The sequence below is a fragment of the Drosophila guanche genome, unplaced genomic scaffold (genome assembly GCF_900245975.1).
Source record: "Drosophila guanche unplaced genomic scaffold, DGUA_6, whole genome shotgun sequence".
Taxonomy (NCBI): Eukaryota; Metazoa; Arthropoda; class Insecta; order Diptera; family Drosophilidae; genus Drosophila; species Drosophila guanche.
The window spans coordinates 5402534-5419448 of NW_022995749.1; the positions used below are offsets into that span (position 1 = coordinate 5402534).

Sequence of the window (16915 nt, forward strand, 5' to 3'; positions counted from 1 at the left end):
ATACCACTCTGATATTGTTTTTCAGGTCGCCCCCGAATTTATCTGCTAGATAATTTGGCAGGGGGGTGTTCACAGGGCCATTGGAATAATATGCATTTTATTAGTAGGATAATGATGATATTTGGATGTTTTCATTTCACACGGTGAATTCCGAACCCTCTCCAGACCTCACTGAAGTCGTACAAAAAGTCGCTCTTTGGAGTGTCTAAACTCTTGAAAAAGATTTACCTCAATGACTCAATTTGGTTTGATTTAATTCCGATAGAGTTACCTAGAAGTTAAATATGATTGAGCCAATTTAGAAATATATTGTTGTGGGGGCAAAGCGCTCTGAATCAGGCAATGAAATATACGCAATCGATTGCCGATTAAGTTTATTTGATTCTACCAAAAATGCATAATAAACGAACGAGTTCATATTCACATGTTCAAATAAAGGTTGGGTTTTTTATGTGAAACGACATTCAGCGAAATCTATTCCTATCTTTTGGTGCCCCAACAACTAATAAAAAATAATAGTCATATCAAAGAAAGGGGAAACGAATATTCAATTATTATTTTTGGGAACTATATATCTTTATGATTCGGTTAAAAAGGGGAAATAGGTCAGTCACTATGCGGGCAAATCAGGTTTTATATTCGAAACTTTCGAGTATTCATACTACAATAAAAACATTGATTCGTAGATTTTCTACGATACTCTGAGAGGTATGGGATATAAAGGATCCTCAGAGTCCTCATTAATTTTGTCACTTGCTACCTGCAATCAGAGTATTAGTTGTGTAACTTACTCCTTCCACTTCCTACCAGCTATTTAACTACAAGATATAAAATTTAGCACGCGGCCATATTATGATAAATCACAAGGTAAAGTGTGAGTGAGTGCCCACAATTATCACAATATACTCGTGTGTATGAATGGTTCGAGTGTGGGCTTGGGGCACCACTCAATGGTAAGGCTATAACTGCCATTTACAAACAATTTTGTGCTTTAAGCCAAATTAAACGAACATAATGAATAATGAAGGTCTGATAACAGACAGGCAAAAAACCAGTGTACATATGGAAATAGTGACATGAAATGGTGTATGGACAGTATTTTGGGGCTACGAGGCATTGATGGGACTCTGCAAAAGCTATCTTTCTCTTTGCTGCTGTTGATAAGGTGTCCCAGGGCTGTGGGGGGCTTAAGGTCGTCAAGTGACGCTAAATTATTAGCAATTATCAGGAGACAAACGGTTCGAAATGACTTCAAAATTGGGCATAAATTGTGAGCAAGGAAGAGCTGCCTGAATTTATAATGTGTCCAAGTCTTATAGGCATGTGCGTAGAGCTGGGTAGAACAGATAACACTGGAATGAAATATATATTTGACATTCTCCTGTAGGCTTTATTTTATACATATATAACTTTATTCGATCACCTTCGAAACTTGTTTGCACGCCCATACAATATTTTTTTATGTATATAATTTTAATGTTTCAGTTGATTTTTGTTCTCCATTGTAATTGGGTTTTTTTTTTGGATTTGAACAATTGGTTTAATTGGTTTATTTACGGTTACTTTGTTTAATTTAATGTTTTATTTATTTCTTTTTTTTAATGCAAATTGAATAAATATTTTGTATATAGCACTACACGTTGGCTGCAAATGTAATTTATAAGCAGTTTTATCATTGACCTCTTATTGCATTTGATTCACTTCTTCTACTACTTCATTCTCTCTGTTTCTCTGTCCTTCGTTTCATACATATACATAGATAGATTTGTTATTTAATATTTATAGATTTATGTTTAGGTTTATCTTTATTTTAAGAACTATTTATAGGCTTCTGCAAGAAGTTGTTCAAGGTTTTGCTTTTGCTTTTGAGAGTTAAGAGTTGCTTTGAGTATTGGTTTGCTTTTGCTTTTTGCTTTGATTTAAATTCCATTTAAAGTAAAAACAATAATTCAAAATGCAAATTAAATTAATTCAACTACAATTTGACACATAACTAGGCATGCACACATTGAGTTTAACAGTTCTGGATATCTTCTTTTCATTTTTCTTTTTGTTTTCTTTTTTTTTGGTTTCAAAAAGCACATTTTGTTGCAAGTTCTTCGAGTATTTCGAGTGTGTGTGTGTGTGTGTGTGTGTGAGTTTTGCTGCCGTCTTTTCTGAACAAGCTGCCTAGACAAATTCAAAATAATAATAATAAAATTCGAGTTTTGATAGCAATTGGACAGTGAAAAATCCGAGTAGCAAAATGAGTTTCAAGTTAAAGTAGAAAGTAGAGTTAAGATTCTTTCGTTTAAGTTAAGAATTTGTTGGTTTATAGTAAAGTTAGGATAGGTTAATAACGTTATACATATACGGATAGGTAGGTTTTTGGTAGGTAGTCTAGACCAGATTCTCCACTTTTGTGGTGTCCATGTGCAGTATTAGGGTGCGCATAAACGACATCTCCTTGCGCGCATTCTCCAATATCACCTTGGGATCATCGGAGGTGCAGCGCAGGCAGTTCGGTGCAAACACCATGGCTAGGTTCGAGGAGTCCATTTTGGTATTGCTCACCACCTCCGAATTGGAGAATAGTTGCAGGAAGTGTATTAGATACGTTAGAACCTGCAAATGGGAAGAATTTGTTTCATTCATTTAAAAGTGTTTTGTGATGCGGTGTATGGCACTCACCAGCTGATTTATTTCGGGCAACTTATTAACTATTTCTTTGGCTTTATCGGGATCCTCGGTATTCACGCAATCCTCATAAAAAGCATCCGGTATTAGCGGATCATACAGCTCGCGATACCACAGCTTAAGCAGGCTCGCTGGCGCATGGGCATCAACTGTAAGAAATGGCAGAGAGTCTACTCAGTAAGCTGCTCCGATGGTTAGCTTTTACCACATACCCATTGTGTTCTTATAGTCAGGAACATCCCACCGATCCAGGCGATTCTTCATGCAGCTCACCTCATCCACATCCGCTGAGACGCGAAAGATGCCCTCCGTTTGCTTGCCATTAAGCAGCAGAACCTAAAACGATCAGCAAAGGTAAGATAACTTTCTTGGTAACACCTTTTGTGTGGATTACTTACATGCTCTGATAGTGTGGTCTGTATCCAGGGCAACTTGCGGAAGGGAAACTTATCCTTTTGCAGATCCATCACCTCGGACAGCGTATTGCCAAACATGCTGTTCCGCAGAATTTGTTGCTGCAAGAGAAAGGTTTACCAAATGTGTAAAAAAGCCTCATTAAAGGATCCTCAACTCACCCTCGCCTGTTCCACCTCATCCTCTGTGGGCTTTTTGGCCAGTTTCCTGCCGCTGCTGCCTATGCGATCCAAGCGACGACAGCACACTGTGGCATAGTGCGAGATCTGCACATGAATGGGCCACTTGCACACCTCCATGAAGCTGGTGGCAAACGAAGGATCGCGATGACGATTGACATAGCTGCGGGGGAACACCAATTGTGTTATAGAATAAACATTCAGCGACATGGGAGATAGTTGGAACTCACTTGAGCAGCGTGGGTTGAAAGGTGGGCGAAGGCGGCACAAAGGACAAACAAATGGCCATCAGCTCCCAACCGCGAATGAGCGACTCTCGCTTGGGATTCTCCGTTGTTTGTCGGCACAACTGCACATATAGCTCATCCCTTAATCTGCAAGGGAAATAAACAAAAATTTAGACACCTTTTAAACACTTTTTATAGTCTCTTGTGGACTCACTGATGCTGCGGCAAGGATGCTGTGATAATGTCAATGGCCACAGAATTGAGATTCATGCCGATGCGTGCTTTGCGATCAGCCATGTAGATTTGCACAAGTTTAAACAGCTCAATGGCCTTTTTTTTGTCCGCCTTATCCCGTGAGAGTGTCAACATGGGGCGACTGATGGCCTCCGCCGTCCAACTGAGCATATCCCGCACCGATGCCTTCTTCCTAAAGATGCCCTTCGAGTGTAGATTCAGATTGTCAGCGGCAAACTTCTCGATATCACATTCCTTCATGCAGGCCAATGTGGCGCCCTGTCCACCCATGCCACTATTGATGCCGCCCGGTGCCCGATCGCTGGGTGGAAATATCTGCTGAATGGTGGGCTTGAGCGATGGCGGTGCCAGCTTATGGCCACCAGCACGTGAGAGGCTGGCCGCCACACCTGTGCCCTGCTGTTGACCGGCAACAAGACTATGGCTATGGCCATGATTGGCCTCATCTTTGGCTGATGCTGCTCCTGCTGCTGCCGCTGCTGCAGTTGATCCCTGTCCGGCCAGACGCGAGATTTGACGATTGGGCGAGGGCAGCGTTTGTGATTGCTTCTGCTTGGAATCGCTTGGATCCAAATGCAGCTGCTGATGCGGCGGTGCCGGTGGCTGGACGTGATGGCCATGCCCATGACCATGACCTTGATAGGGTGGGGTATTCGAGTAAAGCTGCTGAGCAAGGTAGGCACCAGCGCCAGCCGCGGGACTGTGCGAAACGGTGTCATAGTATGAGATCTGATAGCGAGGCTTTGGCTTGGGTACAGCAGGTTGCGCCGAAGGTTCCACATTGCCACCAATACCCTCCAGCACAGCCTCCACATTATCGGAACTGGAAAGGGTAAGAAAAGTGTAAGTTTTGGCTGAAAGATTACTCGTTCTATGGGTGGGACTTACATGTCCTCTCTTCCAGCAGGATCATATGGCGGATATTGATACGCGTAGTAGGAGACACTGTCGCCCATGTTGGCATAGTCCTCGATCATGCCATAGTTGTGCTCCAAGTAGCCACCGTGCGTGTCCGAGCCGCCATCCGAGTCCTCGTTGTCCGGCTCGTGGCCCGAGAGAGAGTGCTCCGACTGGCTGTCCGAGTGATACGAGTCCGAGTCACCGCCATCGCCACCACGATAGTCGTAGCGACCCGACAACTTTGCCTGCTCAATGATGTAGTGCTTGAGGGGCAACAGATGCGGCATCTCCTGATCCCAGTTGCTGTACAGCGGCGAAGTGTTGCCATTGTCGTATTCTGCGTCGCTGTTTTCCGCCTGCAGGTGATGCTGCTGCTGTTGCTGCTGCTTGGAGCGTCGCTTCTCGCCCACACCGCTGTGCTGGTAGCCAGCACGTTTGTCCAGGCTGGAGCTGGCACTGTGACGCAACGATCCTTGGCCCGGGTAATGATGCGATTGCGAGCGATTCGCTGTGGAGTTGTTGGACTTTTGGCGCTGCCGTGCAGAGTCGTTGGAGCCACGCGAAGAGTGCGTCAGCAGGCCCATATTCTCGGAGGCAACTCCACCACCTGGCGAAATGGGTCCCGTCATGCCCAGCGTAATGCGCTCAAGGCTCAGCATATCCATTCCATGGCTGGGCTCCTGTATCCTGGGCGAGTGCTGCAGCTGTGGCAACGGATTCGTGGCACTCGTCTTGGCCTGTCGCGAGCTCTTTGTCTGCGGACTAATCGGACTTTGTGGACTCGAGTCGCTCGAGTGTTTCTTGTGGCTGCTGCTGCCACTGCCCGCTGTACTTGTGGCTGTGTTGCTGCCACTTGCACCACCGCCACCGCCTGCACTGCCACTCTTTGTGGCATTGGTTGTGTGCCGTCGCCTGGACAGTGGTGTGTTCTCCACCGATTTGAAATACTTTTCGTGCATTGAATCATCGCTGGCTGCGCCACCATTAGCCGCCTCGGCGCTGCTCTTGCGATAGGATTTGCTATGATGTCCAGCAGCTGCGGGATTGATCGAGGAAGACATGAAGCTCCCCGAGCGGGCCAACGACACTTTGTACTCTCGATCTACAAGGGGGGTTGAAAGATGGATAGAAAATAAATTGGTTTAGAATGGAGTGAAGTTCATTTCACTTTACCTCCGCCATAAGATTTACCCACTGGCGTGCCAGCAACTCCACCACCGATCACTCCTCCAGCTCCTCCACTGCGTTGTGCGTTCCTTTGTTGATGCTGCTGCTGTGCGTAATTGTATGGGTTGCCTGTGGGTGCTGCATCTGGCGATATTTTCTTCTTTTGCGACTGCGGCGTGTGGATGGAGTGGGTGGGCGAGGCAATGTCCGATGATTTTGATGAGCCATAGCCCTGCATATGATTGGGCAGAAGCTGATGATCGAAGTACTTGTCGCCATAGCCACTGCCTTGACCCGTGCCTGTGCCCGTGCCGCCACCAATATACGATGAGGATGTGGACGTTGTGGTGCCATGCGGTAAATTATGCGAACTAACGCTCTCTTGCAACATTTCAAAGCTATAAAGCGTACCGCAAACCCAGAGGAACAAGCATTAAAGTGTGGAATAATGAAATGAGGCGATGTCGACTTACGCTCCATTATCCTTGCCGCCGCTACGCTGATGCTTTTGCAGTGAGCCCAAACGCAAGCCATCGGCATGTCCGCTTATGCCATTGCCCGCATCATTGAAGCGCCTATAGCCATGCGCACTGGACAAACTCGAGTCACTGGATTTACCCGATTCCTTGTAGTGATTGCAGGAGTCTGCGAACAATAAACACACGCAAAAAATCAATTCAAGGATGAGTCAATAAATGAAGGTGCCGCAGCAGCAGCTTACCTTGTGAACGTCTCGAGGCATATGCCTGCTGCTGCTGATGCTGCTGTTGCAGGTCCATCGAGCGGGATGAGTCACCGGTGCCGACGCTGCGAAATGAATGGAATGTAAACACAATTCGTAAGAGAACATAAACAATCCAGAGTTTACTCAACTCACCGAAAACTTTGACGTCCACGCGGACTAGAGATCATTTCAGTGCCGGGCAGCTTCTCCTCGGAGCTGGCCACTGCACCATTACCGCCACTGATGCGCTGCCCACGCCCCTTCTTATTTGGCCCTGACATGGGCGATGCCTGCTGTGATAGATGCTGCTGCTTCTGCTGTAGCTGTTGTGCTTGGGGCTGTGGCTGTGGCTGTGGCTGTAGCTGTGGTGTTGGCTGTTGTTGCTGCTGCTGCGGTGGATGCTTCTGGGGCGTTGTCTGCTCCCGCCGCTCACTAGGATCGGTGTTCTGTTTGAGCGTCTGGAGCTTGGCCAGCGGTATAATGTCACACTTGCTCGGCCGATGCCACACGGTCTTCTGCGTGGCCGCATTATAGTAGTAGAAACGCTGCGTATTCGTATCAAACAGTTCCCACCACTGCGATGAGTCGGTACGCTTAATTGGCACATCCTGTAATGCGACAAGAACGAAACGGGAACGAGAATGAGTACGGGAACGAAACGGAACATAGCGAAACGAAACGAGATGGAACGCGTGGCAAATTATTATCATTTATATTTTATGCGTAGGTGGAACACCAGATCAGATGTGACTTAAAAATGAAATAAAGCGAGAATTTATGGTGCGTTTAAGCTGCCTCTTTGACAGGCCTACAAATCAGCTGTGCAATGGTGTGCATTTTGCATGCTGATCAGCTGTTTGCAACAACGATAAAGCGCAAATCTCCTATTGGATTCTGTACCTGCAAGGCTACGACCCTTGCCCTACATAAATCCTTATAAATCTATTAAAAAATCGCAGCTCTTGTTCCATTTTTGTGTCCAATTTCGTATCCAATTCAGTTAAGCTTAAATAGTTTCTACTTTCTGTAGTTATCTTTGCCATAAAGACTGTGGCACGTTTCCACACATCTGTCTCGCAAAATTTCAACAGAACTGACACTGGACCCAACCAGACAGACAGACACAGCGACGGCATTATGTGCTGATGTGCTTGGGGCATTGATAAGTCGCCTCCGTTTCTGGCCGCAGCTTTGTTGGATCCTCTATTGTTGTTGCTTTTAGCCTCTCTTGAATTATAACCAACAATTACACAAAACGAATTTATTTTTGGTATTTCTTTATTCTGCACACAAGAGCTTTTCTTTCGGGCATAATCAGCAAACTTGAGAGGGGTAGAGCGAGAGAGAAGGAGAGGTAGAGTGAGTGCACAATGAGCTTTGTGTGTGTTTTTAATCTGAATCTGAAGGGTTTTATCTTCAGCGCAAATACAACAAGTGCCTTGACAAACAACAAGGTTTTTCTCGATTATTCCTGGCACAGGCCCACTCCCCGTACCGCCCTCTACCCTTCCCCAACCAATGGCCTTGTTGTCCACGAGGCGCGTGTCTTTAATCCGCTTCATCTCGCTCAAATTCTCTCTCTCTCTGCTGGCATCTCTTTCTGTCAGAGAAGTCAGGGTTATTTCTGCAAAATGCATGCAGCGGCAGCAGCAGCGTGGGCCTGACCTTGAACTTTTTGCACTGCAGATGCGCCCGCCCACAGTAAAAACACTGAGCCCAGGCCCAAGCCCAAGGCCCCAGACCTCAAAAACGGGAGATGAGGAGCAGCGCTAAAGAGTAGCAAGAGGAAGAGCGTAGAAGAGTGGGAGGGTATGGAGAGAGGAAGAGCGCAGCAGAGTGGGAAGGTATGGAGAGAGGAAGAGCGCAGAAGAGCTGAAGAAAGAGATGTCAATGCAAGGTGCATTAGAGAGTAGGTGAGGACTCATTTCTACATCTCTCGATCTGTGTCAAAAGCAAGGCCCTTGCCTTACCCTTTCCGTTACATACCCTGCTGCTTGCCCTGACCCACGCTCGTTTTTAATCTGCAGCTGTCGTTTGTGTTTGTTGCTTTTGCTACTGTTACTGTTATTGTGGTTGCAACTGCACCCAATCCTCCTCCCCCCTCCTGCTGCTGCTCTTACCAAACCCACTACTGCCTGCTGCTGCTGTCCATTGCAAATGAAAGCTTTCAGCTTGGCTGCTTTTCATTTCTGGTATTCCATTACCATTTCCATTCGGAGGGGGGAAAACCGCCTCTTTGCACTGCGCTTCGTATGTTGCATAATTTGTGGGCGCGACCAGACGCTGATTGGGGAAAGGCTACTCATCAGAAAGGGGGGACGGTAGGCAATGCGATGCGATGCCAGCCAGCGATGGCAATGTCGTCTCGTTACGCTTTTCGCATTGTTGCGTTTCCAACTGTCAGTCAAGTCCGGCAAGTCAGTCAGTCAGTCAGTCAGTCAGTCAGTCAGTCAGTCAGTCAGTCACTCAGTCATTCAGTCATCCAGCTTGTCCATCCTCCCCTGCTTATCTGATCTTTCCTCTACCTTCCAGCAGCGTGAGACACATTGTACTATTTATAAGAAACATCACCCGACTCGCCCTCATTTATGGCCTTGTGCGATATTCCAAATATTTTTTTGTAATTATGGAAGTATGGCAACAACAATGGGGATAGATGAGGAGAGTCGCTCTATGGCCCACATCTTTATCTCATCTGGCAGAGCACAGAAAATTATATTTCAAATTGATGGAACTTTGTATACCCCATACGACTAGATTTAACATGGGAAAACAGGCAAAAGTTCGAATTTTGTATGACATAAGTGGGTAGAATTCCACTAGATTTCGGAGTATTTTGACCAAAGTGTATTCCAATAGTGGAAGTTATGAAAGTATTTCTTTAAATGTCATGCCTTTCTTTTTTGGAACCTTTCTTGGTCAACTTTTTCCATTATATTCCATTAAATATATCAAAATGCTCGGTATTATCTCGACTCTTTCGTTGCTACACATTTTTCAGCCTTTCCTTTTTCCAAAATTCCATTGTTTTTGTGCTGGTAGAAGGCGAACAGAAATGCTTTCAAGAGCGTTGCACTTGACTCTGGCAAAAATGTGAAGAGAACCCGTCAAATTTCCTTCAAATTTGTAATATTTGTTGGGGATTAATGCATCAAAATGATTTGTTTTTTGCTTTGTTAAACTTTCTTCAGAATTCTTACTCATGCCCCGTTCCAACTGAGTGAAGATGAAAGACCTCAAAAGATATCAAGATATAATAGAAGCCTGCTGTTTGTCATCCACAATATTATTATGATGAAGCATGGAAAAGTGGGATATAATTTCCCAACTGAGCTGGCAAATACAAAATTATACATAGTATAGTCGTAAGAATGATCATGTTTGATCCCATTTAGTGTGCCACAATCAAACCTCCACTAATTTCCCCAATTGACGATGCCAATGGGAGGCTATAACTTTATATATAGATCATTCTTACGCACATAATGCATTCGTTTCGTTATCGTTTGCCTTCAATTTGCTACACTAAGTACTCGTACATAGAAATGTTCGCTGCTCTGGAGCGTCTGGGCGCTTATTGAACAACAATTCCAACTTTTAATCAGCGGCAAATGGTGGCCGGGCAAAGAGTGGCGCAAGCACGAGATTTCCAATCGGGTGGGGTCTCTGGCCGTAACACTGTTGCCGAGGTCAGTTATGGGCCGCACTCGCTTCTCCTTCTCCCTTTTCCTTACCGATCCCAGAGTGAATCATGCTTGGAAGAAATAGCCAAAATAAAATTAAACGATCCACAGACGGCACCGAAATACATGCAATACGTAAAAACAAATAAAATTGAATCGAAATATATCGTTGTTCCGTTTTTGCAAATTAGGTCATCATCAGAGCGAATATTTGAAGCCCAGCAAGCAAAGAGATCTGAAAATAGCCCCCCACCATTGGAGCCCGCCGATAACATCTGAGGGACTAATGAATGAGTGTCTGGCGGACTACTGTTTAAAGAATTGTGCGAATTCGTATTGGAATGTGTCCCCCAAAATGGTAATGGTATTCAATGAATGGAATTGAATTGTTGGCTTGCCAAAGCAAAGTTTAGGGAGTTGCGCAATTGAAAGACATCTTTATGTTGGCATAGAAGTTATTTCCAATTATCGAAAAAATGTTCGAGTATGATCAGAATCCCCCTGAACGCTTCCCAGACACAAGCAATAACCATCAAAGGTCTCTAGATTTATAGATAATGGCCAATGGGGCAGAGAGGAGTTGTCCACATGTTTCACATTCTCGAGGGAGCAGCAGCATCGGAATGCAGATCTCCGGAATATGCCCCATTCCCCGATGCTTTATTTATAGATCTACGGGCGGGCAGTGTAATGCAAAGAGCCTAGTCTTAAGCTTATTTATGGGTTTTTCTTCTACCAATTCTCTTGCCTTCGCGTATAGGGAAATTTATTCTGAAATCGAAAATGAAATTGAAATGTGTGCAATATCAATAATCGTTAATCAAACAAATAAAAATGCTTGATTTGTTGTCATATTCAAATGAATCTGTGTGGGTTTTAATGGAGGTCTTATCGCGGCTTGAAGCTAAACATAAAAAATGTGACTAAGCAACCAATATAGATCGGACGTCATCGATTTGCATGTGGCAGCCACGGTAGACAGTTTTCATGTATCCCCATGAGGCATGAGCCATTTCACAATTTCTCATTTCATGCCTGAAAGTATCTCTAATAGCCCCAAAAATAATTAGCAATATTTATGCACATTTAATTGGCTTCGTAATTGCTTTCAAATTATGCCAAACAACGCGGAAGAAATGGTTAGATGTGTGTGTAACCCAAAAGCATACTTCGGCCAAGACAGGAAGCCATACCTTGCCCAAGAAGGCTATGGGCAATAGCTCGACGAAGAGTTGAGTCTGCTGCAGCTAAAAGTAATCGATTTATGACATACCCAACGCCAAAGGGAGTGCAACAGAGTGCAGCTACAGGCAAACCAGACACCAGACGAGTGATTAACATACAGGACTAACACCGACTGGTCGATAGAACAGAAGGAATATCCATTCAACCGAGTGTTCCCCGAGTGCAATCAATTCCAGTGTTCACATGACAGGACCAAGCACGCCTCCAGGCTAATATACCCAACATGCTGCCACCTAATAACAATTTGAAATATTTTGACGATTGCGTAGCACCAGTGACACCACCACGTCTCCCACTGCGACCTGCTGGGAGGCCCAGAACGGGGTTTAACCATTTTTGAGGAACCAAAACCACCGGTGCCGCTTTTGGTTACCCTCAACGTGGTGGCCTCGTCCCTCTCTTCGCCTGGTTTTGGGTGACGCCGGCGGACGCACGTGAACATTATCGTTTTCCCTGGCTTCGGGGGCTTCTTCGTTCGAGGCGAATTTTGTAACATGAAACGAGCGACGTTCGTCGTGAGGGCAACTTTTTCTTGTGTGCTTTCTTCTGCTGCTTCCTCTCTGCCTCTGTCGCACTCTTCTTTTGCTACTTCTTCTGCTTCTGCTGGTCCCTATTAACCGGAAGTTTTACAAAGGCAAACGAGCAAAAAGCAACAACAGAAAAAAGTATGAAAAAGTTGACAAAGCGCCCAGGGTGAGAGGGGTATAGCAGGGAGTAATGTCGAGTTATAATAAAAAGCACAGAGAGAAAAAATAGTAGTCCCAACTGTGAATAAATTTCAAATCACGTACAATGAACGCAGGCCGCGCTGTTCTCAATGGTGTTGTTGCTTCTGCTTTCTGCTGGTGACACCAAAAAGAGCGCAGCACGCTACAACAAATACAGGGCGCGAGACAGCGTCGCTAAAACAAAAAACTGCAAGTTGGCCAACAGCAACAAAAACAAGAACAGCAGGCCGCAGCAGCAGAGAAAAACTTTCAACAGAGCAAGAAAGGAGTTTTAGCTGAGTAACAGAAACGTTTAATACCCTTTTCCGAAGATTTGTGTGGAATCTTAAAAATATATTTATACACTTTTGATCACATTTGGCCAGGATATTAAAAACTTAAGCTATATCGTCTCAGCTTTAAGTTATAAACACAAATATATTTGTTTTATACGGTCATAAATGCCTATTTTCCCGTTGTTTACAAACATCTGGCCAAAAAAAATACTCTCCCTCTTCAAGGGTACGACAAGCAGAGAGAATGTTGCTAATTTCGAGCACGTTAGACTGATGCGGGGGTGGCATAATGAAGGCAAAGAGAGACAAGAGGAAGCATCGGTGGGGATGCAAGAGGAAGTGGAGTGTGATCACCCCCCTCCCCGCTTGACTCCTTTAATAATGTCTTTTTCACGCTGCTCTGCATAAATTCTTTAGATTATATTGCGCAGTGAAAAGGATTCGCTTCCGCAGCAGCGCTGAAGGGGAAGCGCAGCAGCAACAATTGCAGTGCAGCTGGCGTCGCTGCTGCGGCTGACGTTGACTTCGCTGCAATCAGATATTATACTGAATTGAGGGCGGGACTTCTGCTACTGCTAGTTAGGGAGACTGAACACCCAAGAATGAGATGGGAAAGGGATTCTCTAACGAAAGTTTTTTACGCCAATATGGAATATTCTGCCTTTATTCGTAAACGACTAAGCATCATTAATTAACTCTGTTGATCAAATTGTTGTCGAGCAATGCAGCCATTGATATTTACCTACATATGTATATTTACTGTTTGTTTTTCTGCTCATCTGTTCTCTTTCGTTGAACCAGGTATGACACTTACTTAATGTTAATGTATCAATGGTGCGATGGGGACCTACAAAATTACGTGCTGTCGTAGAGACATACTTTCTTGTTGAAACCTACTTAATGGTATACTAACTGGACAGGCTTAATGGATCAAGGGGGACTAATTTTATATCACGTTGTTTGAGGTAAGTGTCATATAAGATTTAGCGCCGCCACATGCCAAACAGCAAGAACGGTATGTTTGCGTCTGTGTCTCTGCGTGTGTGGGTGACGTTGTCGATGACTCAAACAGAGAGTGAGAGTGACAAAAACCGAAATGAAATGCACACAAATAAACACTCTCGAAAGAGCAACAGAGAGGCAGAGAGAAAGCACAAGCGCACACACACACAGATGTGATGTGTTTGAGATATGAGAAAGGGTCAGGCAGCAGACCGACCACATGCAATAAATCATGGCGTCAAACGGACACGACACCCACGGACGGGCAACCCAAGGAAAACAGCACTCTCTCAGCATGCAGTGCAGGCAGGACTCTCATTAAGGAAGCAGAACGAGCACTGACACATGCACTGCCAAACTGCATGTGTGAGTGCAATCAGAAGCGAAACGAGGCCGTCCGCCAGGCAGTCGACGAGGACATTGGAGCCAGCAACAAAATCAATGAAATTTTCACTACTTCCGGGCACAGAGAGGGCAAAATAAAAATGAAACCGTATAGAGGCAAAATGAGGATAACCCGGTCTGTGTTTGCCTTTCTGCTTTGGCTGGATGGCTGTGCCTGCGAGCGAGACCAAAGTTATTAGCCTGCAACACCTTTTGGGAGTTGCCGCATTAGGAAAGCCAGCACGAAAATGGAAGAGTGGGCAAAGAAAGCATGAGCAGGAGAGGGAAATGGAGCCAAAGAGCAGGAGACGGTAGCAAAGGCTTTTGACCAAACAATTTCAAACTTTACGCTCTTTTGAAAAGGAAAAGTTTTGATTTAAAATGGGTGAAAAAGCAAAGAATATTCAATGAAAATGTTAGTTTTGATTTAAAATAGAGGAGAAGAAAATATACTCCATGAAAATCCTAGTTATGAAGGATGAAAGGGAGAAAATGTAGCTAAAAACTTTGAAAAGAAGTGCAGAAAAGAAGAATGAAAGCTTTTAAAGACGAAAAGAAATTAAGAAAAGGAAATTGTAAGCACTAAAGGTTGAAAGGCGTCTTGAACAACAAATTCTCAACGGCAAACACTTTCTCTGTCTGTTATATCAGAATAGTTATATCATTCGACAGATATTTTAATATAATTAACCTTGGTCACGCCACTTTACGAACTGGGTTATGAAAATTTGCAAGCCAAACCACAAGCATGAAAATTGTGCAAACAAGTAGTGACCCAGAATGATAATTAAGAAACCAGCCGGACAACAAATTGTTCATCTAATCATTTGCAAAAAGAGATCCACACGAACCCACAGTCCCCTCTGGAGGGTTAATGAACCCCGTTAGGCGAGCGAGTGATCTTATATTAAAGTTCTCTCTTGGCTGGAATTAGACGTTAGGTGTCCGCCTAGGAGAGATTCAAATGGTGTGGCATATATTTAAATAATTATAACTTACTTCTGGTGGATCCCAAACGCATTCGCCAGTTGTGAGATTGGCATACATATGCTCCTTGGTGCGTGGCTCGATGATTTCTACCCATTCTATTCTGAAAGGCCGAAAAAAAAGAGAAAGTGATAAAAATGGAGAGACAAGGATGGATGGCAAGCAATCGAGCGAGCGAGCAAGAAATACACATAAATAAGACATAAAATGCGATTGCTTCTATTTTAGAGCGCCTAAAAAAGCATTTCAGGAATGCTCTTCACGCCCGTGCGCCTTCTCTTCATGCACCGTAGGTACAAGATATTTTGTAATACACGCCCCAGTAACAGCAACAAAAACAGCACTGTTTGCAAGAGCAAAGCGAAGAGAAATACTCTTACAGAAAGCAAACGGCAACAACACTCTTTAAAGGAGCAATCTGCTGGAAAGGGAAACCCATCAGGAACGGGACAAAGTCCAGCCCCCCTTCCACTCTTGTCATTCAATTTTGTTCACTCATTCATTCATTGCGACAAATTTCTATACGGAAAAAAGCTGACCAAATTCGGCTTTTGTGCGTAAGATCTCATTCATTATAATAGATAATATGTGCGTGTGTGTGTGTGTCTGGTTTTCCCCCACAATCAATTGGGCTTTTCTCTTCACACACACAGACATATTTTGTCAAGCGTTATCCGGTTTTTCCTTATTTGAAAATTGCAGTCAGGGGCCATCCTTTCCTACACACACACATAAAGACACAAACACAGACACACATACGGAAGTAAGGAGTGAGAGCGAGCAAGAGAGGGCTGGGCTCTCTTTTTGGCATATTTGGCAGCACGACGCTTGTTGCCGCGCCTTGCAAGAAAATCGATTTTGCAGGCACGCTTGGCTTAAAAGCCAAAAAATGCATAAATTTGCCAAGTCCCAGGCCGGCCCGGCCTCGAGACTGCCATTTAATCAAGCTAAAGAAATGCAGGGAGAGACCGGGCAGCGGAGGGGTGGGGTGGCTCACTAGCAACCCACACAAACGCACACACGCACTCAGTCACACACGCTCTTCAGCACGCAGCTGTCAAAGCGGCAGGCGGCCCGCCTTAAAGAGGAGGACTCCTTCACCTCTCGCGCTCTGACACTCTCTCTCTCTCTTGCGAAATCCACCCACCACCACCCAGTTGCACTCTGCATTGAAATTTTCTGCATTCAAGACAATTTATTTAACAAAAGCATCTGCATTGTTGCTGCTGCCGCTTGCTTTCTTAATAAATTGTATACACAATTTCGACATTTGCGTTGTCTAGAGGTTGCTTCTGTTGTTGCTGCTGCCATTTGTTGTAATGCTAGTTGTAGTGTAACGGCACACACCTTTCACAACTTGAACTCATTTTTTTCTCCTCTTTATTACTGGCCGCTCTGTCGGCTGATGGGGCGGCGGGTTTCTCTTGGTGTTGTTGTTGTCGTCGTCTTCGCTGGTGCTGGTGCTGCTGCTGCTGTCTCCTTTTGCTATTTCTGCTGCTTGCCTCTGCCTATTCCACTTGGTTTCCTTACACACACCACACACGAACGCACTTAATAGATATATATATATCTATATCTATATATTTTTTCACTTATTTTCGTTTTGGCCGCGGCAGCGAAAATGCAATTTTTCTTTCTCAATTGATTTTTTCTACCCACTCGCACTCCTTTTTCACATGCGTGCCGTGGACGAATTTGCGTTTGTTGTTGTTGTTGCTGTTGTTGCAATGCAACTGGAAAACACTTTCACATTTATGACATAATTTACAGGCCATATTTTCGCTTTGCTTTTCGTTTGTGCAACTGCATGTTTCTTGTTATTTTTGAAATATGTCGCTGCACCGCCTCAATTCGAACAAATCCGCTTTTCGCTGCACAAAAAATTCAACAATATCGTGTTCGTTCGCGGCGGCCAAAACATTGAGCGGCAGTGTGACCGGGGGCTTATGAAAAAAAATATACCAGATAAGCAGCTACTATATACCTTAATATACCAAAGAACTACCATATTACATACCGATATACAAAAAGTGCGTGAACGAGCTTAACCCACTTAGGCTACCTTCTAT

The 16915-nt window shown here is 44.5% G+C and overlaps 1 protein-coding gene across 1 annotated transcript; it reads right to left on the reverse strand.

Annotated features, from left to right (window-relative positions):
• Window positions 1-2035: 2035 nt before the first annotated feature.
• On the reverse strand, window positions 2036-16776 carry LOC117585096 (hornerin). Its single transcript, XM_034274366.1, has 14 exons — window positions 16194-16776; window positions 14859-14949; window positions 6696-7150; window positions 6540-6625; window positions 6292-6463; window positions 5825-6216; window positions 4640-5753; window positions 3711-4574; window positions 3500-3643; window positions 3252-3432; window positions 3075-3191; window positions 2889-3012; window positions 2671-2825; window positions 2036-2604 (listed from the first exon to the last, which is right to left on the reverse strand). The coding sequence occupies exons 1-14, from the start codon at window positions 16211-16213 to the stop codon at window positions 2380-2382; spliced, it is 4140 nt and encodes a 1379-aa protein (XP_034130257.1). The 5' UTR covers window positions 16214-16776; the 3' UTR covers window positions 2036-2379.
• Window positions 16777-16915: the final 139 nt, after the last annotated feature.